Source organism: Seriola aureovittata, chromosome 12, assembly GCF_021018895.1.
Source record: "Seriola aureovittata isolate HTS-2021-v1 ecotype China chromosome 12, ASM2101889v1, whole genome shotgun sequence".
NCBI classification, from domain to species: domain Eukaryota; kingdom Metazoa; phylum Chordata; class Actinopteri; order Carangiformes; family Carangidae; genus Seriola; species Seriola aureovittata.
Window position 1 is genome coordinate 25,043,147 of NC_079375.1, and position 27,828 is coordinate 25,070,974.

General features: G+C 41.2%; 3 protein-coding genes across 4 annotated transcripts in view; all 3 read right to left on the bottom strand.

Moving 5' to 3' along the window:
- Window positions 1-1,824: 1,824 nt before the first annotated feature.
- On the bottom strand, window positions 1,825-16,375 carry LOC130178370 (gastrotropin-like). Of its 2 annotated transcripts, none has more exons than XM_056390499.1 (6): window positions 16,155-16,375; window positions 15,655-15,784; window positions 3,432-3,539; window positions 3,159-3,334; window positions 2,887-2,976; window positions 1,825-1,965 (listed from the first exon to the last, which is right to left on the bottom strand). In XM_056390499.1, the coding sequence occupies exons 1-6, from the start codon at window positions 16,158-16,160 to the stop codon at window positions 1,915-1,917; spliced, it is 561 nt and encodes a 186-aa protein (XP_056246474.1). In that variant the 5' UTR covers window positions 16,161-16,375; the 3' UTR covers window positions 1,825-1,914. The 2 variants fall into 2 exon arrangements, with proteins under 2 accessions (XP_056246474.1, XP_056246473.1); XM_056390498.1 differs by having other exon boundaries at window positions 3,432-3,629.
- Window positions 16,376-18,941: 2,566 nt separating this feature from the next.
- elovl8a (ELOVL fatty acid elongase 8a) lies at window positions 18,942-26,039 on the bottom strand. Its single transcript, XM_056391896.1, has 8 exons — window positions 25,928-26,039; window positions 24,094-24,151; window positions 23,807-23,994; window positions 22,821-22,901; window positions 22,540-22,596; window positions 22,292-22,406; window positions 22,082-22,209; window positions 18,942-19,612 (listed from the first exon to the last, which is right to left on the bottom strand). Exons 1-8 carry the CDS (start codon window positions 25,931-25,933, stop codon window positions 19,445-19,447), a joined length of 801 nt encoding a protein of 266 aa, XP_056247871.1. The 5' UTR covers window positions 25,934-26,039; the 3' UTR covers window positions 18,942-19,444.
- A 236-nt stretch (window positions 26,040-26,275) lies between these two features.
- selenop2 (selenoprotein P2) overlaps window positions 26,276-27,828 on the bottom strand; it is a 3,513-nt gene continuing 1,960 nt past the window's right edge. The window contains exons 4-5 of the mRNA XM_056391804.1: window positions 27,446-27,554; window positions 26,276-27,218 (exon numbers count right to left, since the gene is read on the bottom strand). Of these exons, the coding sequence (XP_056247779.1) occupies window positions 26,901-27,218; window positions 27,446-27,554 (427 nt within the window). The 3' untranslated portion in view covers window positions 26,276-26,900. The remainder of the gene's footprint in view (window positions 27,219-27,445; window positions 27,555-27,828) is intronic.

Consider the following 27,828-nt stretch of genomic DNA (forward strand, 5'->3'; position numbering starts at 1 on the left):
CCAATCAGAAAAGAGGCAGAATGGCCAATCAGAAACAGTAGCCTTGGAAATAGCCAATTAGGCCTGTTTGTCTGTGAGGACAAAGGAAGTGATATTGCAGAGTGATTGCACCAGTGCTGAGCTACACAAACATGCTCAAATGACACCTTGCTTGTTGCCTTCCAACCCTAATTTTCCAGGAGCGCCAGATCTTGATTGCAGCGCTGCCTGCAAGAGAGGACGTTTCATTATTACACCAAAACAATTGCCACCTCAGAGGCAAAAAACAGAGATTTTGTTTTCATTAGGGAGCTATTGAGTCACCGGCTCTCAAGTCAAGGCCGACACGCGTGCACGCACACACACACACACACACACACGCACACACATATGCATTGAGGCTGTAGTCTGGCAATTTTATTCAAAAGATTTGTACCTTACTCCGGTCCACTTAATGAAGCTGTAAATTTAGAGACATGAGAGCCTTCACAGTGCTCCTCTGAGAGCTGCTACAATGATCCTGGGACTGAGCTGGTTAATTAACTGATTGTTTGCTTGGCTGGGAGCCACGGAGAAATAGGGTAGATGTGGAGAGCGACAAGAAGGAGAGGGAGAGAGAGGACGTGACGGGGGAGAGGACAGAGGAGGAACAGGGGGCAGGAGAAAAGGAAAGGACAAAGGAGAGAAAACAGGTGGAAAGAATAAAAAGGAGAGGAAAGCGAAGAGGAACAGAGAGAAACAACGGTGGGAAAGAACGACGAGGAGAGAGGAAGAGAGGAAGAGAGAGGGCAGCAGCTACTTCATGGTCTTAGTGACACATATAAGAAGAAGAAATCCTGCACCAGCTTTTCATTCACAAGCCGAGAACTCGTGAAACCTCCTTCAAATCTATCGAATCTATCGAATATATTGAAACCGAAGCCCAGCAGCTCGAGGGCGACGCTGAATGAGTTGGTGAAGGTTTTGGAAAAGCTGCCGCTCCAGATGTGACGTCAGGACTTTTCTATCGCCTTTACCAGATAAAGATAAGAGAGCAAATCGTGTTTATTATTTTTATGCCGTCAAGATATTTCACATTTAACACGTCACAGTTTCACATTGAAGAAATATATTATAAATGATCATTAATGAGGAACTTGTTGGTGATTTATTTATGTTTTTTTAACCCTCTCTTTACTCTTCAGTCACTATATATTCTGTTTTTAATGGTATTATTTTACTGTTGTTTGTATTTGTTGTTATTTTCTTGTTTCCTTTTTTTGTCCTTGATTTTAATTGACGTTGTTTTGCATTATGATGCAACTTATACTTGAGTGGACCCCAGGGAGAGTTGTTGCTACCTTGGTATCCAAATAGATAAATAAAATGTTTATTGTTTTGCTTTACAATCAAATCATATATATATATATATATATATATATATATATCATATCTGGACACTCTGCTCTCGGCTGGCTCCTCTGAGCGGTCTGATTTTATGACGATCGTAATAATTTAATTATGATAATATTTTAGGTTTATTCTGCTTCTCAGGCGGACACTCAGACCAGCAGCAGCACGGTGGAGCTGTGTTCACCTGCCACATGTCAAGACGACCTCTGCCTCCTTTCATTCATTGCTGCTGTTACATAACTAAACTATAAAGTAAAGTAACCGCTATTTGTATATTTGTATATAACGCGAGTCTCGGCCGGGCGCTCGCTCTCTAAGCCTCCAGTGTTTTAACGGAGCACACTGAGGCGCTTTGGGCAGCTCTTTATATGTTTAAAATCCACATTTAATCCTTAGAAGTAAAGTAAAACAATGAGACACACACACATTAGAAAGTGCAGACGGAAACACAGATTCATGTTAGTGTCATAGTCTTAGTTTATTTAATTGCAGTAGCTGAGGTCTCTATTGTAACTGTGAAACAGGTCAAAGGTCAGTCAGCAGTTAGAGCTTCCTGCTGGTTCTCTTCAGCACCACAGACCCGGCCTTGGAGGTCTAGAGAGAGACAGAAGAAGAAGAAGTAAATTATTAAAATAGGAAATGTGCTTTCCCGGTGCAACTTGCGCAACTTATGATGCACGGCGAGAGGTATAACCACAGGCCAGAGCGTGATATTATTAACAGACGCACACAGAGGCGGACGGGCTGGAAGGTGGAGCGCACTGAGCAAATAAGGAAATGAGCAACAACCGCAGAAAGAAGCAGAACGCAGCTCGGAGGACGAAGATATCGTGGAGAAGAGAGGACACTCAACTTCAGCAGTTTGGAGATATTTTGGCTCTTTACAAACCTGTTCCATCATTTGGAACAATATCCCCCGTTAAAACACAGGAAGTAAGAAACTACAGGCCCAAACGAGCGGCAGGCCAGAACCCAGTGCAAATCTTCACTGTCTATTTATTTATTTTTATTTATTTTGCAGTCTGATCATGTCACATGTGTCACGCTGCAGAACTTCATTTTCTATTCACTTACTATTTTGACTTTAATCATGCATATTTTATCATATTGTTTGAAATATCGATATCGACTGATGTGGAAATCTTTATCGCGATGACAGTTTCAGTCATGTCGCCCAGTCCTACTTTAATATATATATATATATATATATATATATATATATCATCAAAAGAGATTATTTTTCTATCTTGTGCCTTATTTTTCCTGAATATTAAAGTGAATTCTTGAGACTCTCTGAAGCAGACTGGGGAACAAAAGGAACTGCAGGATTTAGAAACATTATTTCACATCAGCTCAGATTTTATGCAATACATTAGAGATGCTCCTTCTCATTAGCTAATGCTGCTCCCCAGCTACAGAAATGTAACATCTCTAATGATCCCGTTTGAGTATAATAACCGCTGTCATCACGCCAGGTCCTCAGCACTAAAAGCACAAGTGAGTCAGTGTGTTTACCTCGACAAGCTTGCCTCCGCTGATCTCAGAGGTGTGGTGGTAGTTGGGGAAGGTCACGCTCAGCTTGCCTCCCTCCATGGACACTGTGGCCTGAAAACGCAACACACAGGTTATAATCAGCCCGGGAACCAGGGAGCGTCCGTCCATCCTGCCTCCCTCTCTTCGTTGGGTTCATCATCACCCACATGGTTTCATGTTTCTGCTCGGCACAGCAGGAACCTTTAAACTTTAATACGATTCAAGAACGAGCTCTGGATTCTTTCCCCTCACACCTTGAATTTCTTTCCTCCGATGGTCTCCATATCGCACTCCTTGCCGATGGTGAACTTGTTGGTGACCTTGGCGTCTGTGGGGTAGATCTGGGTCCAGGAGAAGTCATCGCCGCTCTGGGTGACCTCTGTGATCAGCTTGTAGTCGCGACCCTTCTCGATGATGTCATCGGGGATACCTAGAGCGGGGAAAAGAAGAGAGGTTGTGAGTTTGTTATAGCCCAAACAAAATGCATGCGTCGTGCGGCTGAGAAAGGTTTTAGTCTCCGTTCTCACCGAGCAGCTTGCAGAAGGCGTCGTATCCCTCCTGGGTCTCAGTTTCCCATCTTCCGGTGAAGGCCATTTTGTGTGGTGTTGGTGAGCGGAGGCGTGCGAGCACAGACACTGAGGCAAAGCAGAGGGAAGAAGCAAGGTACTGGGACCGAGACTGCTCCCCCTTTATATACTGTACACCTCTCGCCGCCCTCCCTTCATCTGCATGTGGTGACACACGAGAGCAATTACAGCTGAAGATGAAGACTACAATAGGCTACGAGGGAGAGGGCAATAACCCGCATAAACGGGCGTTTATGGAGCTCCCAGACAGTGAGTAAAACGCTGACTGCTCATCACGGCGAGCTGGTACCTCACCTCCAGGTCAATGAACTCTCCTGCAACGGCTTTTTATGGCCACAGCCTCCGCTTTTACTGCTGCGCAATGTAGAATCAAATAAAGAGCTTTGTACGGAAGTATAATCCCTCAATCTGAAGTAGTTTGTTATCTTTACGCCGATGTGGTCTGATGTGAGAAAAGGTCATCGTGGTCATTCAAGGTCTTTATCCAGAGACCAGCACTGACAGAGCTCCAGGATGTGATGAATGTGATACATGAGGACTTTTTCATTTATTTAAAGCCACAGAAATAATTATTTTATGAGTAGAAATGGTCATGTGGTTGCATCATAATCACTGTGTGGATATTAGATTTTGATTATTTGATTAAGCGCAAAATTTGTTTGGGAACTTGGGAACCGACAAATTATAATATGAAGTCATTATAATTCACGGGCATCTGCAAAGTATTACTTATTTTAGTGCATGTTCTGCTCACACGGTGCATGTTCCTATGAAAACACTAAAATCAACCATTTCCAGAGCATGTTTCAACACTTTCAGTGGCACATTTGTTTTTACTAAAGATATAAACCTTTAAAAATGGGTCATTCACCTTCTAAAAAGTCTGTTTTTTTAGCTTAATGTTACTCTAACATGATTAAATAAGACATTTGATAGGATCTATTTGTGTGTGTGTGTGTGTGTGTGTGTGTGTGTGTGTGTCAGTCACAGGCTCTTACGTCAAGGAACAGATCATTTATAGCAAACGGTTTTGTGGTTAGTTTTCGGACATTGGGCTTTTGAAGGGAGCTAAATGGCAAATGACGAGAAGGCATCAGCACAATATTACATTATAATAATCGATGATTGAACTCTGCTGGTCGGCTGGCAGCTGAGCAGCTGGTGTGTGAACACTGATTTTGAGGCATGAATGAAACAGCTGCCAATCAGCTAATACAAGCGTGATCTTCCAGAGTTAATGATGTTCTCTGTTTGTGGCCAACACTCAAATATCTACATGTTCTACTACTGCATTTATCTAAATGTTATGCTTTTAAAAGCAATAATATGTCACTTTTCTACATTAAAATAACTACACCTATGTTATATTTATTTCAGTTGTGTACTTATATGATCCCAAATGTCTCAAACCTGACGAAATCTGTGATTTTAACCATGATAACGGTCCGTTTCATCCTCTGTTTGTTTGTCGTGGAGAGGAGGAAACCTCTGTGGATGATTCAGCTGCTGGTAAAAACCTGCTGAACGTCTGGTTCATGAGTTCTCAGAGAAACAACCAAAACAAAAGTTAGCATCAATCTCAGCTCCCAGCTCTTCTCTGACGGTGAAACACTGACTTTAAACGTTAAACTGCTTTTATTCAGTGTTTTTAAACTGTCATATACATGTTTTATTTTTCATTCATTCATTTATTATTCCCTTTTAGAGTTGCAGGTTTGCTGGATTCAATCCCAGCAGACACTGGGGCGAGGGCAGAGTACAACCTGGAGACGTCGCCACAGCTCACGTTCACACCTGCGGTTAGAGTCGCCAGTGGCTCTAACCTGCATGTCTTTGCATTGTGGGAGGAAGCTGGTGAAAGTGGGGGACGTTTATTATTTTATTATTTCTAAAGGCCTTTTAACTAGTCACATTTTTAATTTTAATTTTTTCCAGCTAAAGCGACAGTATTTTTTTAAACATAATTAACTGTAAGCAGCACCGCAAGACGCTCTGTATTATTTCCTTCAGATAACAGAGAGAGTTCTGTCAGCAGGCGAGTGGCTGCAAACTGAATAAAAACAGTAAAAACCAGTAGCACAAAAAAAAGCACTTCTTCCTTTAAGAAACACACTCCGTGGCCTCGCTGCTAACAGAATCACAGTATAATGTTGCTTGTACACATTGGTGGCCGAAAATTGTCCATTAAAGGTGACTACATGACTGAAGCACCTCGGGCTTTCAATTCTGACAAACCGTGAATAGGTAAAAGCTTTTGATGCTGCACTTCGATCTCGCACAATACAGCCATTTTCACAGACCACTGATAGTGTTTCTACACCATGAAAAGTCAACATGGCCTTGGAGCTCTTTATAGATACATAAAACATCATATTGGCCAACATCCTATAAAAGACACTCATTATGTCTTTTTACTGTCTCTCTCTCTCTCCCTCTGATTCTGTGCTCTCTCACACACACACACACACTCACACACACTCACACACACACACACACAGGAGGTCAATGTGCTCAAGTGAACAAATGCAGATTTAAAAAAAAAAACACTTTTATTCGCATGTGCAGTGTCTTTGTCGTTTTATTTCTTTTTTTGGACAAGCTGCAGCGTTGTGCCGTAACAGCGTGATACGACATTGGGCTCGGGTTGACCTTTACTTGATGATGCAGCATTCTGCGTGATGTTCAGGCAGCTGTGTGACATTTCAATGCACATTTCTTCATATGGTTTCCACCGGGTTTTAAGGTTATGCATTTATCTATGCCCCCCCCCCCTATATAATTCTAAAAACACAGGTGAATCAGTTTGCACAAAGGAATATAATAACCTTCTTGCCAGGAGCAGGTGGCGGCGATTGATTGAAAAGAGCTTCAGCCATCTACGCTGCGTCTTCAAGGCGGATTGGAGGCTACAGTGACTCGCTATCGGAAAGTGACGAGACGAGCCGCAGCTAGCTGGTTAGCATGCTAACTTCAGTAGAAGAAAAGATGTGATGGTGTTAATATCTGTTTAGAAATTAAGTTTGATGCTGATCTCATGACGTTTCTTCTAGACTTGTAAGTAAACAGCTGTTGATGCTAACGTTCGCTATGTAGCATTAGCAAAAACTTACAAATAGCTCCTTTAAGAAAAGTTCTGAGGTACTTTTGTTATAATGGAATATTTCCATTTTCTGCTGCTTTCTACTTCTAGTCCACTAAACAAATATTGTACTTTTCACAACTACATTCATTTAACAGATTTAGTTGCTAGTTACTTTTCAGATTAAGATTATGACAAGCCAGATAATTGCTGTATGTAAATAGTACTCTTCCCTACATTGGCAGCTTTTCATAATAAGTTGTATCATTATCAGTATGGGTGATTCTGGCAGTGGTATTATTGGTATGGGTTTGTGGTATCACGGGTGCGTACAAATGAAGTGACAAAAAGACACAGATTTATGCATTTAACTTCCACTGAGGAGGTTTCCGTCTGTGCTGGAGCGACGGTTGTCCCGTCTCCACACGGCACATCTCTTGCCACAAAAATGTGTTATGCAGAATGTCCCGGACTAATCGTCTTCTCTCCGTTTATTTGTGTTTACTCGCCTCAAGGTCAAGGTGAATCGTGGGCAAAGTGCAGCCGTTTATAGCCGATGTTGTAACCTTGCGGTTACACTTTAATAGCAGCTTGTAGATTAAACTTTTGCTGAAACGATCCCTTTTTTTCTGATCTCCCATTTCCCCTCTTTAAGTGTGAACCACACTGGATAATGAGTGACTAAGTTTACTGACCATTACCTCATCCGATCACATGTCGACCAGCGCTTCACTTTTCGCCTCTGCTCTTGTTTTATTATCTTTCTGTGTATGTGAAGAAATAAAGACGTCTGAGCAGAACTGATGACGAATATGAAAAGCAAGAAAAGATAAAAACAAGAATATGAACAAATGAAGGAGAAGGGGGGGCGAAGGAGGGGAAGAGGGGGAAGGAAGAAAAGATTCTAAAGAAAGATACATATAGATAGATTCCTTTTATCTACAGCTATAAAGAGGGGATTTGCGATGGAGGAATTAAAGGAGGGGAGGCCTTGATATGCAAATGAAGCTGCTGCTAATCAAAGCAATAAGATTAGCCTTCCAAATTGAGATGAAGAAAGGCTCCATTATCTGGGCCGAGTGTCATGTTTAATAACGCGGAACGGCATGGTAATTCACCAGTGATGCAACTGTAGCCTGTGTGCGTATGTGTGTGTGTGTGCGTGTGTGTGTGTGTTTATGTGCATGAGAAAAATGTGCGTCTGGCTTTTTGCGTGTGAAAGGAAGAGAGAGAGAGAGAGAGAGAGAGAGAGAGAGAGAGAGAAAAAAGAGAATATATGGAAAGAATTAAACGTGAAAGACAAATTGTGACCTTGTCTGTGTGTGTGTGTGTGTGTGTGTGTGTGTGTGTGTGTGTGTGTGTGTGTGTGCATGGGTGTCACCCAGCGTGAGTGAGTGTGTGTGCAAGAGAGAGAAATATAGAAAAGAAAAAAGAGAGAGAGTGCAAAAAGCTGGTTCCCATGAGAAAAGTGTGTGTGTGTGTGTGTGTGTTGTGTGTGTGTGTGTGTGTGTGTGCATGCTTGGCTTTGATTCAGAAAGTTTTTTCGCTGCGTATCACACGGAGAGGAACACGCGGGTGACGGTGTATGGGAATCGCAGCTTCAGACAAACACGAGTGCGGCGTGCTCGCACGTTATTAGACAACACCTGCTGTGATTAGAAACATTATAATGAGTCAACCCAAGCAGTGAACTAAATGTGGAGAGGTGTAACTGAATCGAGGGGATGGTGACGCCAAGAGAACCGCAACACGCCAACTGTGTTTGCTGCTTCTGTGAAATCTCTTCAGCAGATGTGACTGAAGTGCAGATTTGTGCATTGAAGAACTGTCTCTCATTAAACTCTTTAACACTCTGCAGCTTTTGGAAATGACTTCATTAAGTGCAATAAACTAGCTAATTTGCTATCCTAGTACTCCAAGTTTATACGTCTTTTTTCCCTTTACTACTATACCAGTAGTAAAATGCACTTCTGTGTAAAGTTGTAATCCTTTCATCGTGTTTTATTGTATTATTATGCATGAGTGCGTGTGTTTATAGATTATTTTACTCTGGCTGGTTAAGGTCAAGTAACTAACTGTAGAGGAGTATAAATACAATACGTCTTTGTGATAGAAGCATGATGCTGCAACAGATGAAAAGTAGTTAAAGCTGCATTACCAGATGTTTTTATATTTACAATGGCGTCGCTCTCAGCTCTGCATCTTTAAGGTCCTCGTTTTCAACTCTACTGTTTCAGTGTCACCACTCTCATCCACCTGACTCCAGCAGCAGCAGCAGCAGCAGCAAGATAAAACCACTTCATGCTGCCTGTCCAGCTCCAGATGATCGTAGGGCAAAGTTATCAACTAGCTGTTGAACCTAGTAGTTGAGAATTTAGCGTCTAAAGAGCTGCAGTCTCACAGGAGAGGGACTGTTAGTCCTAGATTCATCAGGTCATCAAATACATGACTCCGGATGAATGTTTATGTCGCTCCGTGTCTGCTAGAAGTGTAAATATAATGCTGTTAGCTAATGTTAAGTCTGTATCATTATACAGTCGCCTGTATATGAACTTATTTAACTGTTATTAAAGATGCACAAATGTGATTTAATGCTGTACCTGGTCAAGGTGAAGCTAATTCAAATTACTGTACATAGTGTAAAATTTGTGTCTGCAAAGTAACTAGTAATACATCTGTCAAATCTAGTGAAGCAAAAATAATAATAATACTTCCTTCTGAAACGCTGCGGTGCACATGTATGAGATTAAATCAAAATACTTAATTTAAATATAATATAGTTGGGTGCGTTACAGTATCAAATATAAACTTCCTCCACTGCTAGTGTTTCGTTTTCAAGGACCTTGCAGACTTTGTCAAATGAAAACAATAAAAAGGTGAGCCGCACTGTGCTTCACCAATAGGTCAGATTTTTGATTAACTTTAATACAATCTACAGCACAAAAATAGAGATTGATTTATAGAGGAACATAAAAACACAGTGCTAAAGTTTTCATGGTTTCTCACAAAAGTACACGGTACGGTTTGAGTGAATCATAATCATAAGAGAAAAAGAAAAAGATGAAACAGACGGAGCAAAGGGAGGAGAACAGGGAGCAATTAGAAACATCTTCTTTGAAGTCAAGTGGTTTGTGGCAAATATGAAATATAGGACTATAGCAATACTGCTGTTGTGCTGGAGAGGCAACCAATTGTTTATGGTAATTATACCAGTCTATCACATCTAATTTGACCATGACTATTGACGGTTGAAATCGCTGCACCTAGCACCTTTCATTCTGAAAAGCCTGTCAGGGACTCGGGCAACGAGCCAATCGCACCATTAAACAGTGAGACAGAAATAGGCCACGGTCGCCGCCAACAGTAAACATTCTGTTGTTGTTATCTTTACCGTTTCTCAATCCATCCTGACAGCCTTACCATCCTTTGGGGAAGGAAGCGGCAGTCACTGGTGATTATGAAGCCCCCACTACCCCCACCTCCGCCCCTCATCCAGGGAGTCAAATTATGCCTGCATTAATATTTCATATTACACAGGACTTGCACAGAAACCACATGTGTACTCAGCCCTTTGTCTTCATGTCAAATGAAATGTGCTCGGCAATCATCAGAGGGTGAATCGAGGTGGTGAGAGGAGGGGCGGCTGCAGGAGGGGAGGGGGAGGAGGAGGAGGAGAGAGGAAGGTGTGGGAAGAGATGAGAGGGAAGGATGGCGAGAGGGAGACAAGGGAGAAAGAGGAGGGCGAGAAGTGTGAAGCCAGACAAGGAGTGAAGAGTTGAGGGGAGAGACGAGGAAAGAACAGATGGGACAAATACAGAGATTTATTGTATGGGAGAGAAGAAAGATGAGGCATGAAAGAAGAGGAGAAGAGACCAGGAGAATCGATGAAAGGCAAGAGGAGCAAAGACAGAAGTAAAGGAAAATAAAGGAGAGAGAAATACGTTGGTGCTTTAAATAATGTAAAGAAGTGAAGGTGTAAACTGGGCTGAGCAAAGCACAAAGAGCTTTGTAATACAGGTGCATTTTTAACAGAGAGCAAGCCGGTGAATGGAAGACATCAGTGTTTTAGTTTAGCCTTTAATTACCGGCTGGGCTTGACATTATATTTTCAACAGCCACAGAACAATTACTGCAAAGTAGAAACATTAGTTCAATGTGCTGTATGTGCTTTCCACCTCAATTGGCTTAATATTTCTTGTGTGAAAAATCATCTCGGTGCCTTCAGAACAATAACTGGAGGCAGCACCTGGTTTCTGTTCAGAGTGACAAGGTGAACAAAAGTCAAAACAGCACCCTGAGTTTCTGTATACAGTCACTGTGACCAGCTGTTGTTGGTTAGCAAGTATATCTGAAGTCCCACCAACTCAGACAGAAATTATAAAAAAGAAAACTCAACGTTACAGCTTCAGAAATATCAAGGAAACAGCTCATGAGAAAACCCACAAGCTAACGGAAGGGAGGCTAGCTAGGAGCGCAGGTGTGACTTTGGCTCCTTATGACATTAGCTCAAAGGTGTTAGCTAACTGTCTGTAGCCCCCCCCAATGTCTTAATGTTACAGTTTCTACATCTGTAGAAATACAGAAGATGCAGTGTCTTAATACGGGAACTGTGAAGTTGCTGGTGAGAGTTTCTGATTGGGCGAGGCTAGGCTAGCTGTGTCCCCCGTTTCCCCTCTTTGTGCTAAGCTGGGCTAATCACATATTGTCATTAACACTTTGCAATAAAATGTATTTCTTATCTAACTCCAATAACCTTCTAGTTTAAAAGTTATTAACACTGTTAACAACCACTAACACTTTCAGCCACTGCTAGCTACAAGCTAACAAACAATATAAACAAATAAAAAGATGCTAACTGCGCTAACCGACATACAGTATATCTCAGGTCAGAGATATACGGCCTGCATGAAGGTGTGAAAAGGTCACTGTACTGTGGACAGACTTGCTCCTGATGGAAACAAGCTTTTCCACCTCATTCTTTATATTATCTTTATCTATTTTTTTGGTGCAAAACTCTAAATCTAAAATTAAAAACTTGTTACTGTGAACATGCAAATAGAGTAAAGCGTATCTCAAAGGTCGATCTTGTCTTTTCTGCTCTGTAGCTGATCATAATGCAGTTGGATACATCATTCAGTTTTTTATCAGCGCAATTTTGATTGGACGGATCAATCTAAATTAAATTCAGTATAAGTTTAGAGGCTTTACAGGCAAGATAAACCACTTTGTTCTACCTCAGCACAGACCCTTGTGAAATTGAGTTAGTGAAAAGTTCAAGGCTAATTTTGCTCATGTGTGGCGGATTGTGTTTGACACCCACCTCCTGTGACCTTAAATAACCACTTAAAATCTAGACAATGAAATAGGAGAAAACTGTGCACTTCATAGTTGTGAATGTGAATAGAGGTGATTAGAGAATAGGATCACAGTGTTGGTTTAGTGATTGGTTGAAAGCTTTCAAGTGTCTTGTAATGTTGGGTTTGTGGTGCCAAAGATAGTCATTTTCATTTTGAAGTCTGTTATTTGACCTGCTGTATTTGCTGGAGATACGAAGACAAAGGAAGCAGCAGTAATGAAGAAACATCAGGTGCTTTTTATTCAAGGTATCTGTGTCTTTGCAAAATGTTTCATTGTGGATTAATGAAATCTCATATTTTGGTTCAGAGCTTTGGCAACCACAAGCCGTTGAACTACCGTATTATTATGTAGAAGTAAAACTATGGTGCGCGCTGTATTACTCCACAGATCAGCTGTTTGAGACGACTGAATGATTGAAAAAAAAATGTAGTTCCAAAAGAAAGGGCTGTTTGACGGCAAGATAAAGCAAAGTGAAAATATTCAAAATAAAGCAAAACTTAAACTGATGTTTACTTTTTTTCTGTGTGCAATTTTTAAAGAGGCAAAAACATGTTCTTGCGGATGTCTCCGTCCACAGCAGGACATCGCTCGACTTCTCCGCCGTAATACACTGACTATAGATTACTACCTCACACAGCCCCACGTCAAATTACCCAATCACTTTAATATAACCAGTTACTAAAAGGCTTACTTATGATTTTTCTGTTAGATTTTGATTTAATTCATTTTATGTGTATTCAAATTCTTCACACTTTATTTGTTCCCGAAGGAGACGCAGTAACACAGGCAATCACAATACAGGAAATAAAAATTAGCTTTATATGTTATGATAATAATAATATTAATTCAGTACCAACAGAAACAAGGGCAGTCACTTTTACTTAAAATTAAGTTCAAACTAATTTGAATGAACGTGTAACTTTAAATTTAATTATTAGAATTGAACCCACAGAACTTATCTTAAACTACATTGTACAAATGACAAAGATGATATTTTCATTCAGACCTCTAAAGCTTCACTTGAGTGACATGCAAAGATTACTGTAATGCAGCAAACAGCTTCACTGCCGCCTTAACTTTTTTCGATAATGATGATGTAAAATCCAAAATGCATCCTCACACAACTTCTCAGTCATGTCGTAACCATGTGTTTAGCACTGGTCTCCAGCTTTTTCTCCATTTTGAATTACCAAACAGAGCATCAACGGCGTTTGACTGATAGGGGAAGACAATTGGTGCACGGCCCGTTGCCCTCTGGTCTGACAGATCGTTACAATGAACACAAGTTATATTTTTTCCCATGTTCAAAAACAGCTTCAATTTTGAATAAGAAGTGACAGCGCCACCAGGAATCAATCTGAGCTACCAGGACACATTTACACAATCAGGTTCATGCAAAAATGAATTGAATCAAACAATACCCTGTGGGCCGGCGCCTCCCTGAAATAAATATCCAAGATTGTCTGAGCCACAGCAAACAATACGAGCCATAAATCAAGCCTGTCAAGATAAATGGCACATCCCCCATATAACTTTGATAACACTGATACAGGTGGTGTTGGGTTCATCCCATTGTCCATAAATGGGGACGGTGCTGCCGACAGATGGGGTTTTTCTTGTTGAAAACAAAGACGCACAGGGACACGCGCGAGCACACACACAGGAACGAGTGATGACAATGTGACCGACAGATGCTTTTTAACAGACGTAAACGTAGAAAGATGGAAAAAAATAACCTCTCGTCTTTTCTCTCCTGTGTTGACAACTACTTAGAGCTTCGAGCTTGTTAATTACACACACGCAGACACACACATACACTTGACAGGAGGCTACTAGCTGGTTGGTTGGCTGATTAACACTAGCTTGTCTGTGGTCGAGTGTGTTCCCATCATGCTGAGATTGCCGCAGCCTCTTGTTAACCCTCATTGTATGAAACAACCCAGTGGCTCACCTTCAAGCACACTTATCAGCCGCTGATTCCCAAACCTCTCTCACTATCAACAGTCATATCTATATGTGTGTGTGTGTGTGTGTGTGTGTGCGTGCGTGTGTGTGTGTGTGTGTGTGTCCTTGCATGCAAGTGTGCATCTCTTTCCCTCTCACTAGCTAGGAAGTTAGCAGCAGCAGCGGCTTCGAGAGCGCTTCAATATCCTCTCCCTCTAACCTGATTATTAATTACAGCCTGCCTCTAGCTGACCGCAGCCCAAACACTGTCTAACACCGTTACCAAGGAGACCGGCACAAAGTCATTCACAAACAAGATTCGGGAAACGGATTTAAGCACATTCACAGCACAGCGGTTGCTCAGTCTATTCACATCTGTGTCAACTGTGACATTCAAAGTATTTTAATGAACATGCCGATCACAAGTTATTCAGTCAAGTTACATCCATGTGAAAAGCGTTAATGCTTTAAGTGACACCCGTAACTAGCCTGGCATCATCTGCCACACGCTAAACGACGATGACGATGAAAACCATCACCTGGTTGCAAAAGTGAAAGCTGATCAAAGTGACCGTGCGCCAGAAAGTCAGTCATGCCTGAGCTGCACGGCACTCAGCAGTAATCAACCTGGAGCTGTGCCTGCAGCAAGGCTGAGGGACATCACTCTTTAAATGGGCTTCTGGCAATCAAGCTGCGTGTGTGTATGTGTGTGTGTGTTTTCAACACACTTGTGATGAGATGCAGAGCAGATTAAATACTTGCCAGCGGCAAAATATGGCTATTAATGCTACACAACTGCGTCCTGTGTTATTTTATTGCTGGACGTACGGCGCTGCTTTACACACATACATTCATTCACACACACATACATTCATTCACACACACACACACACACACACACACACAATCTGCAAAATGCTGACTGTCTGATGTCAGCCAAGTGTCACACATCACACAGCCTTCAAAAGAGCTTTTCTTTTAAGAAATAAAGCGAGCAGAAAAATGTGTAGTAATAAATTCAATCAAACATATATTAAAGTTACCCTGCAGAGGTTTCCTGTAACATTCAGTGATTCTCACCAAAGAGCACTGTGTGTATCCTTGAGGCCAACAAATGTGTTGAACCAAGTCATTTTAAAAAAAATTATATTTTAAACTCTGTGTTGTTGAAATCCTGGTTTTCTTGCTTGTGGTCTTTTTCCTCCTTCCCCCTCTCACTGTTACAGTCTGCAGGAGTGAATGTCACATGTGCATGAAGTATGAACACTGGGACCACCACCATACAAACACTGCTGAGTATTGTAAACTAATGGTTCTCAACCTGAGGTCAGGATCCACCAAGGGGGGTCACAAGACTATTTTCAGGGGTTGTGGGATTAAGGTTTGGCTAGTAGCTCATGTGTGATAGTAACCCCTGGAATAAACGGAGCAGAAAAGTGTGTGTTTGCAGCAGAGAATCACTCAGTTTTTCACTGCTATGAAGTCTTTAGATTGCCAGGTGGATCGGTTCTCAAGTGAGAACAGCACCAAAATCAAACAATTAATCCCAGTCGGGCTCTTGGCAGCCTGTGCATACAACTGATTATTACTAATACACACTCAATTGGCAATTTATTAGGCACACCTAGCTAAAACTGATTCTGAAGTCTTGATTCATGAAATCTTCATGAAGGTTATGATGTTCGGGTTATAATAAAAAATGTTTTTTAAAGTTGACAATACAGGTGTTTCTGTTATTTAGCCTGCCTTCATTGACATAAATAGCACAGTGTCTAATCTTACCTGTGATCCAAGTGAAGAATCCACCAAGTCCAAGTCCAAGTCCAAGTCCAAGTCCAGCAGCTGTTGGCTGGACTCCTGAACACATGGCAGCAGTGGTCCTTGATGTACCTCCTGCACACTGGAAATCCACCTGTATATAATTTACCTTAAGTTATTCCTCAGTCATTTCAGTATGTAGATAATTGGCAATATCTTACTGTTATCTTATGATCTTTTACTGCTTGCTCAAATGTTCATGAAACAGAACATCACACATGCCTACACTAGAAAATAGATTTAATTTCACCAGGTGATAGTTTCTTCTTGCAATATTTCACATCTCATCTTCTAAAAAAAAATTATTCACACATCACAATATTTATTTATTTATTTTTATAGTGCTTCTGTTTCGGTCACACACAACACGTTTCTCCAATTGTTGTTTTTTTTTTCTATTTACATTCACGAAATGAGCGTGAGTTAGCATCGTTTAAGCTAGCACCGAAAAGAAAAATACTCACCTTCATAAAAATAACACACCTAATAGAAGTCCGCCTCAATCATCTGGTGACCGACAGTATCCCAGGATAAGGTAAAGTTCTTCCGAATAACTTCCACAGTAACTTTCAACAGGTATAAACAACTTTTGCTGAACTCTTTACATGCTAGCTAGCATACAGGCTACTAGCTAGCATACAGGCTACTAGCTAGCACACGCGCTGGACTCCGCTCTCACCCCTCACCCCTCACCCCTCCTCCCTCCGAACTGACTGCTCGCTCTTCCTACAGCCGCTACGCGCCCCCTCTGGACTCTTAGCGGAACTGCAACAACAACTCAACCATTTCATTTAGCTGAAAACCTGTTAAATAAATGGAGGTCGACGGATATTTCTATTAATATCTTGATAGATCTCGATAATACAGCGTAGAAATATGATTTGATTGTTGCTAGAATCTGTAGACTCTCCACTTTCCGTTTCATTTTCTTGCAAGATCATACGTGACTCACGGCCTTTAAAATTTGGTTAAAGTAGAGTGAAGAAACAGCGGTACGACTCAGTGATATTAAAAAATTTCATTTTAGGCATTTATTATCCATTTATCTAGTATTTTATTCATATATTGCATTATTTTTATGACCCTACAGACTATGCTAAACCCATTTCAAGCACCAAAACAATTCATCGACAACAGAAAAAAGAAAAATAATTTCAGAAACTAGGCTTCAAGTTTTCAGCATTTGGGTCAAATTAGCCCTTTGCTCCATGACCAAAAGGGGCCTCATTATAGAAAGAACCGAGATTGTTCTGAAAATTGCGATATAAACACTTGGGTATGACGTCATATGCAAGTAACTAGATGTTTTTGACTGTAAATCTGAACTGACACCCAAAAAAACAACAAACAGAACAATAATAAACACAACACAAGGCAAGAGATTGTTGAGGTTGTTTCAGTACCAGTGAGATGGTTAAATATGATCCATAAAGTCCAAATGAATAAGAAAATCCATGAGTTTGAAGACTGTTCAGGGGCCAAACCAGAGCACAGCGCCTCACATTAACTACAATATTACAGTTCATAAAGTTTACAACTCATAAACTTCATGTTTCATCAAGATAAACAGTAGAATAGTATATATATATATATAGCATGTGTTTCATTGGCCACAGTGCTGTTGTGTGATATAACACAATCCTTCTGGTCTCGCTGTCTTGAAATGTGAGGAAAAGCCTCACATTCTTTGAAGGTTCATAAATATCTCTATAGTGATGTTTCTGTGTGTTGATTGGAAAACAGAAGACGTTTTACTTCATGCTGCTGAACTTCTTCGGGGGGGGGGGGGGGCATGGGCCTCCAAACTCCAAATCTACCACATTTTTCTAGAACATATATTTCATATAGTTTTTCCAAAGAAGCTCCAAACCTGAAGGGGTGAAAAGATTTCATCAGACCACGATATTTCATCCACTGGTCTATGTTCTCTGCATCTTTGTGTGTCACTTCAGTCTAAATCGGTCTTTAATTGCAGGCCCGTTGCAGTATAAATACCTATCTAAAGCGCACAATAGAGTGTTTCTGTCATGGTAGACATTTTGAATTGTCATGACAGGAAAACACAAGTGTAACATTAATTTTACACGGCTCTGGCTGTGTGTTCGTTTTTTTTCTCCCCTCCCTTGTGTTTCCCTCCCTGCTGTATTCCTACACACCTGACGGCAATCTACTCATCTCCTACTGCTCAGGTACCCCGGCTCACCCCTCAGTCCTCGCCACATTGTGCAGCCTGCTTCCGTGGTAGCGCCTCCTAGTATTTACTTGAGTTTTTTTCCCCCTCGTGCTTCTTGCTAACCCGGTTTTCTCCTGTGCCTCAGTGATCCCTCTCGCCAGACCAGAATCCTCAGACTTCTTCAGCCGGACGCCATCTCACCTCCTTCTCAAACAACCGGCCTTCCTCCACCCTCGCCCTTCACCACCCTTCAATCCCCTTCAACTATTTTCCCAATAAATACCTTGTACTAAGTCTTGTGTCTCCATCTGGGTCCAAATATTACCTAAACCATTCTGAATGCACTGTTAAAATCTCTACATTCTACACTGTTCACTTTATTTTAACAAGTGATCACATTTTCCATGTTAAAACCTCCTTTCTCGCAAATATTAATTCTTTCTAAGTTGTTCCATGTTGCTTTGAAAACTCACATGTAAAGGGCTGATCCTCTGAACTTTGCCAAGTTGCCACATTGTGCTGATTGGTATTAAAATGACTCGCCCGAGTGGTTTGCCTCTGGAACTTTGATTTAGTCACTTCAAAGTGCTTTTTCATGTGATGTTCTGTTATTTTGTCTGCCCCCCTGTTGAGCTTGGAACAGAGGCTATTCACAAGCAATATGCTGCTGGAGATAAAAGGGGAAACATGGATAGGCCACAGAATGGGGGAATAAGTGATGACGGCCAGGGGGAAATGTAATGTAAGGGCCAAAGATGTGTTGCACTTAGTCACTCCTGCAACAGCTCTTTCATTCATGTCCACAAGGGGGAGCGGCTGAGACACAGGCAATTATATCTCCACATCATGACAGATGGGGCAGGGGGTTATTTGCGTGGTGGGCTGGGGCCTCCCTGTTGGTAAGAGGGATTAAACTGCATGGGGAGGGAGACCCTGATATAGAAAAAAAAAAAAAAGGGGGGAGGAATAGATGGAGAGAGCAGGATACAGAGCTAATGGCAGCCAACAGTTGATTGGCTGTGACCACCAGCCAATGGATGTAAGAGGAGAATAAAGCGACTCCAATAGTGATTAGAAAGTCTCATCTATTAGCAGCTGGGGGAGGGGAGTGATGAAACAAGGGTTAATGTGTGTTGACTGTGCTTGAGCTCTTGTACTGGATGAAAGAAAAGAAAGAACTAATGGAAGACGCTCATGAGTATAATAAACATCTGTGTGTGTGTGCGTGCGTGTGTGTGTGTGTGTGTGTGTGTGTGTGTGTGTGTACATGTGTGTGTTAACGGCACAAATATGTCAAAACACACGTTTGGTTTTACCCTTAAAAAATCATAAATATGCTCCATTTCTCAGTTTGTGTAGCTTTTCATACACATGTTAATGTATTTGCACATATGACAAATGCAGTAATTAACATAACATAATTAACATGAAGTAATTAACATAACAGAGAAGTATAAATTGCTTTTTTTTTTTTTATTCCCTCTGTCATCACTCATTTTCCCTGTTTTCAGATCCTTTCATCTCAGCTCTTTTCTGTCCACGGAGCGGATCATAAACACCTGACGTCTTTTCTTCTTCTCCTCACGTCTTCTTGGTCTTCTTGGCGAGGTAGCTGTGGTAGTAGAAGTTACTGAAGAGAGCGATGAGGCTGAGAGAATAGGCCAACACGACCACGTTCATGGAGTCGGGGAAGTCGCAGTCGGCGAACAGGTTGTAGGTGGTGTGGATGGTTACTATGAAAAACTGGAGCTGGGAGGGCGAGAGACAGATGGACATAAATAATAGAGAGAGAGAGAGAGACAATAGCTAGCGGCAGATTGTCTGAGCACTCTGCGTGATCAGAAACTGAGAAAGACACTGAAGAAATACAAAACAAGTGACCTCAACGTGACACATGAATCTGCTCTTATTCTGAATTATGATTTATATAATTACAATTACACTGATCAATAAAGCAAATTTGACTGAAAGAAAAAGGAGAGGAAGCACTACAACCTAATTAGCATCAGCCTGGTTCCCTCGACAAATAGACAATGGGATTTTTTCATTGGTGTTTTGATTATTGCAGAAAATAAGCAAAAGTTTATGACACTTCCACGTTTTGTTCAACAGGAAAATCTTCACAAATGAACCACCATCACCACTTTTATGATTTCTGAAGCACAAATACAACCACCAGTAAGTAAAATGCTAATCTTAGCTAGAATATAAACACCACCACTAAACTTCCAACTTGTGGTTTTATTTGAATCTTACCTCTTCTACAAAATCTTTTCCTCTTACAAAGTTAGACATAGTTTGATAAATCATCACTATTAACACAATGAGCCTGTAAAGATGGATCGGTTTTCGTGTTTGGTGTTTGGACAACGTCTCATTTAGCCACTTAACCAGTCTCTTTTTCCACAACTCAGGTATTAACTGACGTGTTTCATGTTGCAGAATAAAATGTGAAAATGTCTTGAGCTTGTGTTGACCACACTTTTCAGGCATCTAACCAAAAACCCGTAGACTTTGGGACGAGGGAACCGGAATCGCTAAAATGCTAATTAATATCTGGGTTTTAGGACGTGACAGACTGAAGGCTTCAGCTGGCTACTTAACTAATGCTGAAAACAGTACAGCTCATTTTAATAATAATAATAATTTCACAGTAACCACTTTAACATTTTTATTTGAGAATGAGACAGTGGTGGTTGGCTGGCAGCAAACATGCTAGCTAGATTAGCTTGCTAGCAGCTGCTTGGCTCTAATCTTGCAGGGTTGTAGCATTCAGTGTGGCAGCTCTTGTTTTACTGTAAATAATACATATTGTTTATATAAATAAAGTTGATGATAGAGTTTACCAGTGTGTTGCTACAGCTTTATGGAGCAAACAGTGTTTATTTCCTTCATCAAAAGAAGAGAAGAAGAACCGGGTAGTTAGCGTGAGCAGTCAGACACAGACACGATCGGCAGTCTTGGCTGAAAAAGGAGGCATCACAGCCTCAGAGTGGAAACTGTGAGTATAATGAACATAATGGATATTGTGCATCTAATTACACATCCCACTCCACACCACACACCTCCTCTTTCAATGTATACAATAATTACCTCTCAAAAGAACTAAAGAACCGGCTGAACCCCAACCTCACCACACATACATACTTATATATATATATATATATATGTACGCACACAGAAACACGATCTCTAATCTCCCCAATCAGCTCAGCTATTTTAGCTTCAGTTCACTAAATTGTGAAGCCAAGTGTGACGAAGGCTTGGGGGTCATCACTAAGGTCAGTACAATTATTGTTACATAATGGTAGTCAGACACCGTACTGACCTATATATGCTGCAGCTATATAGAAGGAAGAAAGAAAAAAAACCACCAGAAGATGCATTGTCTCTTTATCAGCTCTACAAAAAGAAAACAGATGGTGCAGTAGTTACTGTAGCGGAGGCGCATCAGTGCTGCTAATCTGTCTAGCTGTGGCGACAGCCAACCAGAACAATGCCGAGCCAAGCCGGTCAAAACTGAACACTCCTAATCTCAGATATGGTTCTTAAACCCAAACACTCATTAGAGGGAAAGATTTGTTAATAGACAAAAAGAATCTGGTGACTATAATCTCACATACAGTTGAAGTCAGAAAGTTTACATACAACTAACTAACCAGATACATTTAACACTTTTAACATTTAATAAACTAATTAAGCAATTACCCGTCTTAGATAGGTTTTAGGATCACTGCAGAATAACAGAGAATTATTTATTTCAGCTTTTATTTCTTTCATCACATTCCCAGTGTGTCAGAGGTTCACATACACCTTGTTTGAATTTGGTGGCATTGCCTTTAAACTATCTAAACTATATAGTGAATTAAAAGCCACACAATCTGTCTGACTTCAACTGTACATGTTGATGAAAGTGATATATTTTATTCAAATATGCTTAAACAGAGTGGGGAGGTTGGCTGTCTTTATGCTGCAGATGAGTCTCTTTGCTTCACAAGCCTCCAAAATGATCCGACTGAATTATGCTAAAACATAAACAGAGACAACCACCAGAATCACCCAGCCAGGCGACCTGAGATGCATTTTGCCGCATTAACATAGTAAAGTGGTGCATTTATGGACAAAATGATCAGAATGCGAAAAGTGATAAGATGAGATAAGTGAACGTTGAAATGAACACACACACACACACACACACACACAGAGGCGGATACTGACCAGCTGAAGGGAGGTGAGGTAGCGTTTCCACCAGAGGTATCTGGTCACGCCGGGTCCCAGCGCTGCCAGGCCGTAGTATAAATACATCACTACATGCACCAGGGAGTTGATCAGGCCGATCAGAAAAGCTATGGACAGATAGTTGGATAAATAGACCAAAATCTGCACAATTTGTTCTATTTTCGAGACGTTTTGTGAGGTTGTACTCACACTGGCCGCCAGCCACATATTTAACCCCGGCCCACCAGTTGAAGATCATGGTGGCGTGATGGTAGACGTGCAGGAAGGTCAGCTGACCGTTCTTCTTCCTCAGGATGAAGAATATCTGAGCCACACAAACACACAGAGGCAGACGCACAGTAAGATGTTGTGTTTGTACAAACTATTGTAGATAAGTTTTGATCGTTTTGATCGTTTTGAATAAGAAGCTTTTCAGGTTTCCCTTGTTTTGCACTCACAGTGTCACTGAGCTCGATCACCTTGGAGAAGTAGAACCACCAGCACACTCGGGCCATCTGTCCCACGGGATGAATGAATACGTTATTGGCCTTTTTCTCATGATCCATTATTCAGAATGCATTCAGGTTCATGTCACGTTGCAGAGAGAAGAAGATACTAATAATACATTCAAACTTAAAATTTAGGCCGTACATGAACATTGAAGGTGGGAACTTTGAGATTTATCTTTATCTAATCTTATATCTGTCTCATAAAGTGAGATGTAGTAAAAAAAGATTACCCTCATGGCCGGTGGGCTGTCACTGTAGTCGACTGGCTGGCACAGCAGACTGTAACCGGCCGACCAGGAAGAGGCTGTGAACTGGAAAGACAAAGGCTGCTTTCATTCTCTCAATCAGCACTGGGACCTTTCATCCCATTCTGACATGAGTGAAGTCACTTCCTGTCGCGCTGACGGACGGCACTAGTGGCCAGGACACATAGAAACTGTAGGATCCCCTGAGATTTACATCAGTCTGACCTCACAGCTGTTAAACCTAGAAAAGGAGACGTGTTATTTTGTCCACTGGGGGCAGCAGAAACAAGCTGTGGCCATAAAACCAACGTCCTATCACCTTGTAAATGTGTGTTGATGTGTTGTCATGTCCACGACTGTGTGAATGCTCCTTGTTGTTTCTAGTCACCGTTATGTTTCCCTTGTGTTTTTACTTATTTTACACATTTGATTTACTTTTATTCATTTTAATGTGGTTTGTCCAGCACTTTGGTCGACTCGAGCTGTGTTTAAATGTGCTCCAGAAATAACGCTGACTGGACTTGCAGCTGTCCTACATCAGTTTTTCATCTTGTATATTTTATCCGTTGCTTTTATTTGATGTATTTTGATTTGATTTGATTCATTTGATTGTGAAGCTAGTTTCTATGAAAAGTGCTATAGGCCTATAAATAAACTTTGCCTGCTTGCTAGATGTTATTAGCCAACAGCTCCTTGTTTACACACCCAGCATTAACATTCATTTGAAGTCATGTATCTGGTCTCCATAAATCCATAAGTGGATGAAAGCAAATTAATTCTGTTTTGAGGGTTTGTGGAGTGTTTTCACTGCAGCCAGCTGTCCGCTGCTGTGGACAAAAACCATGCAAGCATTGAGAGTGAACCCAAACGGAGAAGTTACAGGTTTTGAAATCAAAACAATTAGCTGAAAGGCGCTAAAAGAAAAAGAGCTCCACATTAGGAAACAGTGGCTCTACATCATCCTGCAGTACCTCGTAGAACATGTAGGCAGACAGGCAGACCATGGCGAAGTTGTAAACGATGAGGACAGGTTTGAGGTTGACCGGCTGCCTCTCCGCCATCAGCTTCGGCCCGGCCCATATAACCATCAGGTAGCACAGGAAGATGCAGCTGATTGGACCAGGAGAGTGGACCAGCAGCCACTTGTCTGTTCTCTTGTCTGTAGACAGATAAAGAGGCAGAGGCATGTCTGACATAACTACCCCACGATATATATCACTGGAGTAATTACAACGATAAGGTGAAAATAAAGACTTGCCTCCATTTTCCAGGATCTCTTGGTAGAATAACTGGACTTTCTGCCACAGGGTGAGAACCTGCAAAAACACACGAGCAGGAGAAACTCTGTCATCACCTTGTGAACGCAGAACTGAATCCAACGCTGTGTTCAAAACTAAAATGTGGGAGAAGTGCAACTGAAAAACATGGCCGATACAAACAAGACAAACAGTCTTTAACGACCAATACAAGTGGAAATTTAAACACAAAATTGTATTTTTATTTCTATTTCTATTTGCTTGCTCAAACTTGTATCAATGAATAAGATTGATTTACATATCAGCAGCATCTGCTTGTTATTTCTGTTGTTCTGTGTGAATAAAGTCGTTATCGCCGTGTGTTGAAACAAACGTCAGCAGAGGCCGGACGTGCAACCAAAAAAAAGTCATTTTGAAGAAGTGATTAAATTATTACACTTTGTAAAAAGCAGAGAAAAGTGTAATTTGAATGTTCGTAAACTGCAGCCCTCTGTCTTACATAAAGAAGAAGACCTCACTACAAATTTGATTAAGCCACCCAGAGACGATGTGAGGATTATAATTCAAGGATTATGTTCACTAATCCAAACGTATCTCTTGATAATGGATAATAACTAATAATCCTCTTGATGAGTGGCTACCTAATGTGGACGCCAGGGTGATGAATCTCCAGCAGTGATTGAATTATGACAGTGCTGCCATCTAGTGTTTGTGGACGGAAGCTCAGTTCTTCTCCCCCTCATCTAAAAGTTTGATGTTTACCGGATCTTTTTGCGGACACTTGAACGCCCCCTGAGGTTTGGTCGGTAAATGTGAGGCTGTAATATCTGAGGAGAAATTTACATCCTAAAGTTTCACTTCAATTACACTTGATCGGTTTTGAATTTAATTTGTATATAATTAAACTAAACATGTTTGAATTTGAACATTTTTGACACATACATTAATTAGCAGAAGGTTTATTAAATCCTGGAAGTGTGGAAGAAGCTTTGACAGAGCATTTAGGGAGATGTGACTAATTAATGAATTAATTTATCATTTAAACAGTCAAATTACGAAATAATAAATGTAGAGATACAAAATTTAGTAGGCCTTTTTTTAATAAGGGTGGGGAAAGGACTGCAGAAGGATTATTCCAACTTCCTAAACATCTCATAGCAGATCAATACACCACAAATCACAATCTGATTTTTTAAAATATGATAAACACACGTGATCACACCTTCCTCTTTTCTTCCTCTGCTGTTTCTATCCTCAACTCTAACACCCAACCTTCTCCCAGCGGGAACATGTTTTATTATTTCATGTTATTTTGTCTCTTTTAAGAAATTGAATGAAAAGATGAAGCCCACTTGAAAGAAGTAAAGAATCTAAAGATATTTTTCTATCCGAGCGTTTTGTTGAACGTCAGTAAAAGCTTCATCAGGGCACCGGTGGAGGTGAGAGGCCGTGCGGACGGAGATAAGCACTTCAGCCTCCCGGAGCCTCTTCATGAGGATTTACAGACTGAAATCCCCGACAGAGCTGCGAGCAGCCTGCTGAGGTTTCACATGTCGAGCGCTGCTGGATGGAAATGTAGAAGAAAACAACAGGAACAGACAAGAATATGTGGGGAAACGTCAGTATGTTGTGAGAGTCCGCAGTGAACAGCTGCTTCTGTGACTCATGGAACATGATGACAACCAGTGTTAATACTGATCAGCTGTTAATCCGTTACCTGTGTGATATGTTGATTCAATCAGCAGCAGGAAATAGATTAACGTGTCAAACTGAAACATGTACACGTCATTTTAATAAAGACAGATGGGCGCGAGAGCTCTGAGAAAGTGACCTTACCTTCATTGTGATGGTTCTGATGCTTCTGCTCCTCAGACCGTCCGACCTCAAAGCGCATCTCCACCACGTGTCAAGCAGCACTGAGGTAAGAAGCCACCTGTTCTCTGTGTGTGTGTGTGTGTGTGTGTGTGTGTGTGTGTGTGTGTGTGTCTTTGGCTTGACATATGGCAGTGTTGTTCCCTTTACACTTCTGCAGCAACTCAAGTACTTTCCAGCTAAATCCCGTCTGACTCAGTTTCCGGTGAGCATGAGTGTAACTATAGGAATTTCACATTTCATGATAAAGTTAAAAATAAATAAATAAATAAATAAATAAACGAAATAAAATAAATGTAAGAAGTCTTGTAGTTCTGGTGTCAAAGAGGATTTTATGATAAAGGAAAGAGGAAACATCATGATGCTCTGGGCTTCACAGGAACAGTATCGATGCTTTCAGTGATTAAATGCTTCTCTACAGTTTCTGCTCCATCAGGAGCACAGGTACAGAAAACATGTCAAACTGAGTAATAATGCGGGTTAATCCTGTAATACAGCTTATTACACTAAAGTAAAGCACAGTACAGACACTTTGTTCTCCTCCTCCAGCTGTTCTCCAGCAGGAAACAAAGGATTAAAGGAACCTGAACCAGGAGGAGGTTCTAGTTCAGACAGGAACCCGACCCGAGGTCTCCGCTGCAGCTCGCACCGTCCTCTGGCTCCGCGTGGACCGACAGTGTCCGTGGGTCCGCCCCACCTCTCCACACACATCCACCTGCAGCCTCCTGCAGCCAGGCTTTATGCCGCAGACTTCATCAGGTGGAGACGGCGGGGCGGGACTGTCCGGTCCGTCCACACAGAGCGGCGGGGTGCGGAAGTCCTGGAGGAGAGACCTCAAGTCTGATCACGCTTCAAAACCTGTTATCCTGAATCATTCCTATTAAAAAATAAAGTAACTGACTATAATATAGATTATAATTAATAATAATTTAACTTCCTAACGACGGTGGTGATGATGCTGAGGATCGTGGTGATGATGATTCAGAGGATGAAGATTCAGAGTTTTATTCTGGGTTGGATCCTGCAGCTCCTGGGACTGATTGTGCTGGTGATGATGATGATGTTGATCATGATGATGATGATGTTGATCATGATGATGATGGATGTGCTGATGAGTTCCCGGGTCGTTGTCTCCCTCCTCTGCATCATCAGTGTCCAGCTGGATTGTGGGTAATGCAGTTGTTTGTCTGATGTCCGCCTCCTCCGTGTCATTCCTCATGACGCTGTTCGCGTCACTTGATAAAGTAGAATTCGCCTGGGAAAGATAAATGACCTGCTTATTTCAATAAATCAATCAATCAGAGACACATTCATTTGGTCCATAATTAATATGAAAATATTAATTAGTACAGCTTTAATTAAAAGGCAACATTTTATTTATTGAGTGAGAATTTCCTCCTACTCACAACCACGTGTTTGTAACTATTTGCATGTGTGTGTGTGTGTGTGTGTGTGTGTGTGTGTGTGTGTGTGTGTACTCACAGAGCAGTTGCAGATGTTTTTCTGATAAGTGGCTCTGATTGCAGCCTCCACGTAGGGGTAATGCAGGAAGCTGTAGGGCAGCACTATGTGGAAGGTGAGGAGACCACACCTGGAGGAACAGGAGCGAGAGTCTGAATGTAGATGTGAATCACTGAGCTTTAAACAGATGATATAGTTATAATTTGTTATCTTCCATTTCTTTTTTTGCATCTTATAGCTGTGCTTTTAAAAATCCTTCACAGGAGATGCTGTAGTTTATAATCCAGATGTTGGAGGTTGGAACTTTGTATTATTAATGTGGAGCAAAGTCAGAAATCATGACATAAGAACCTGAAAAGTGGCAAAAGAATATTTTATGCATTTGATGTTTGGTTTTATCAAAG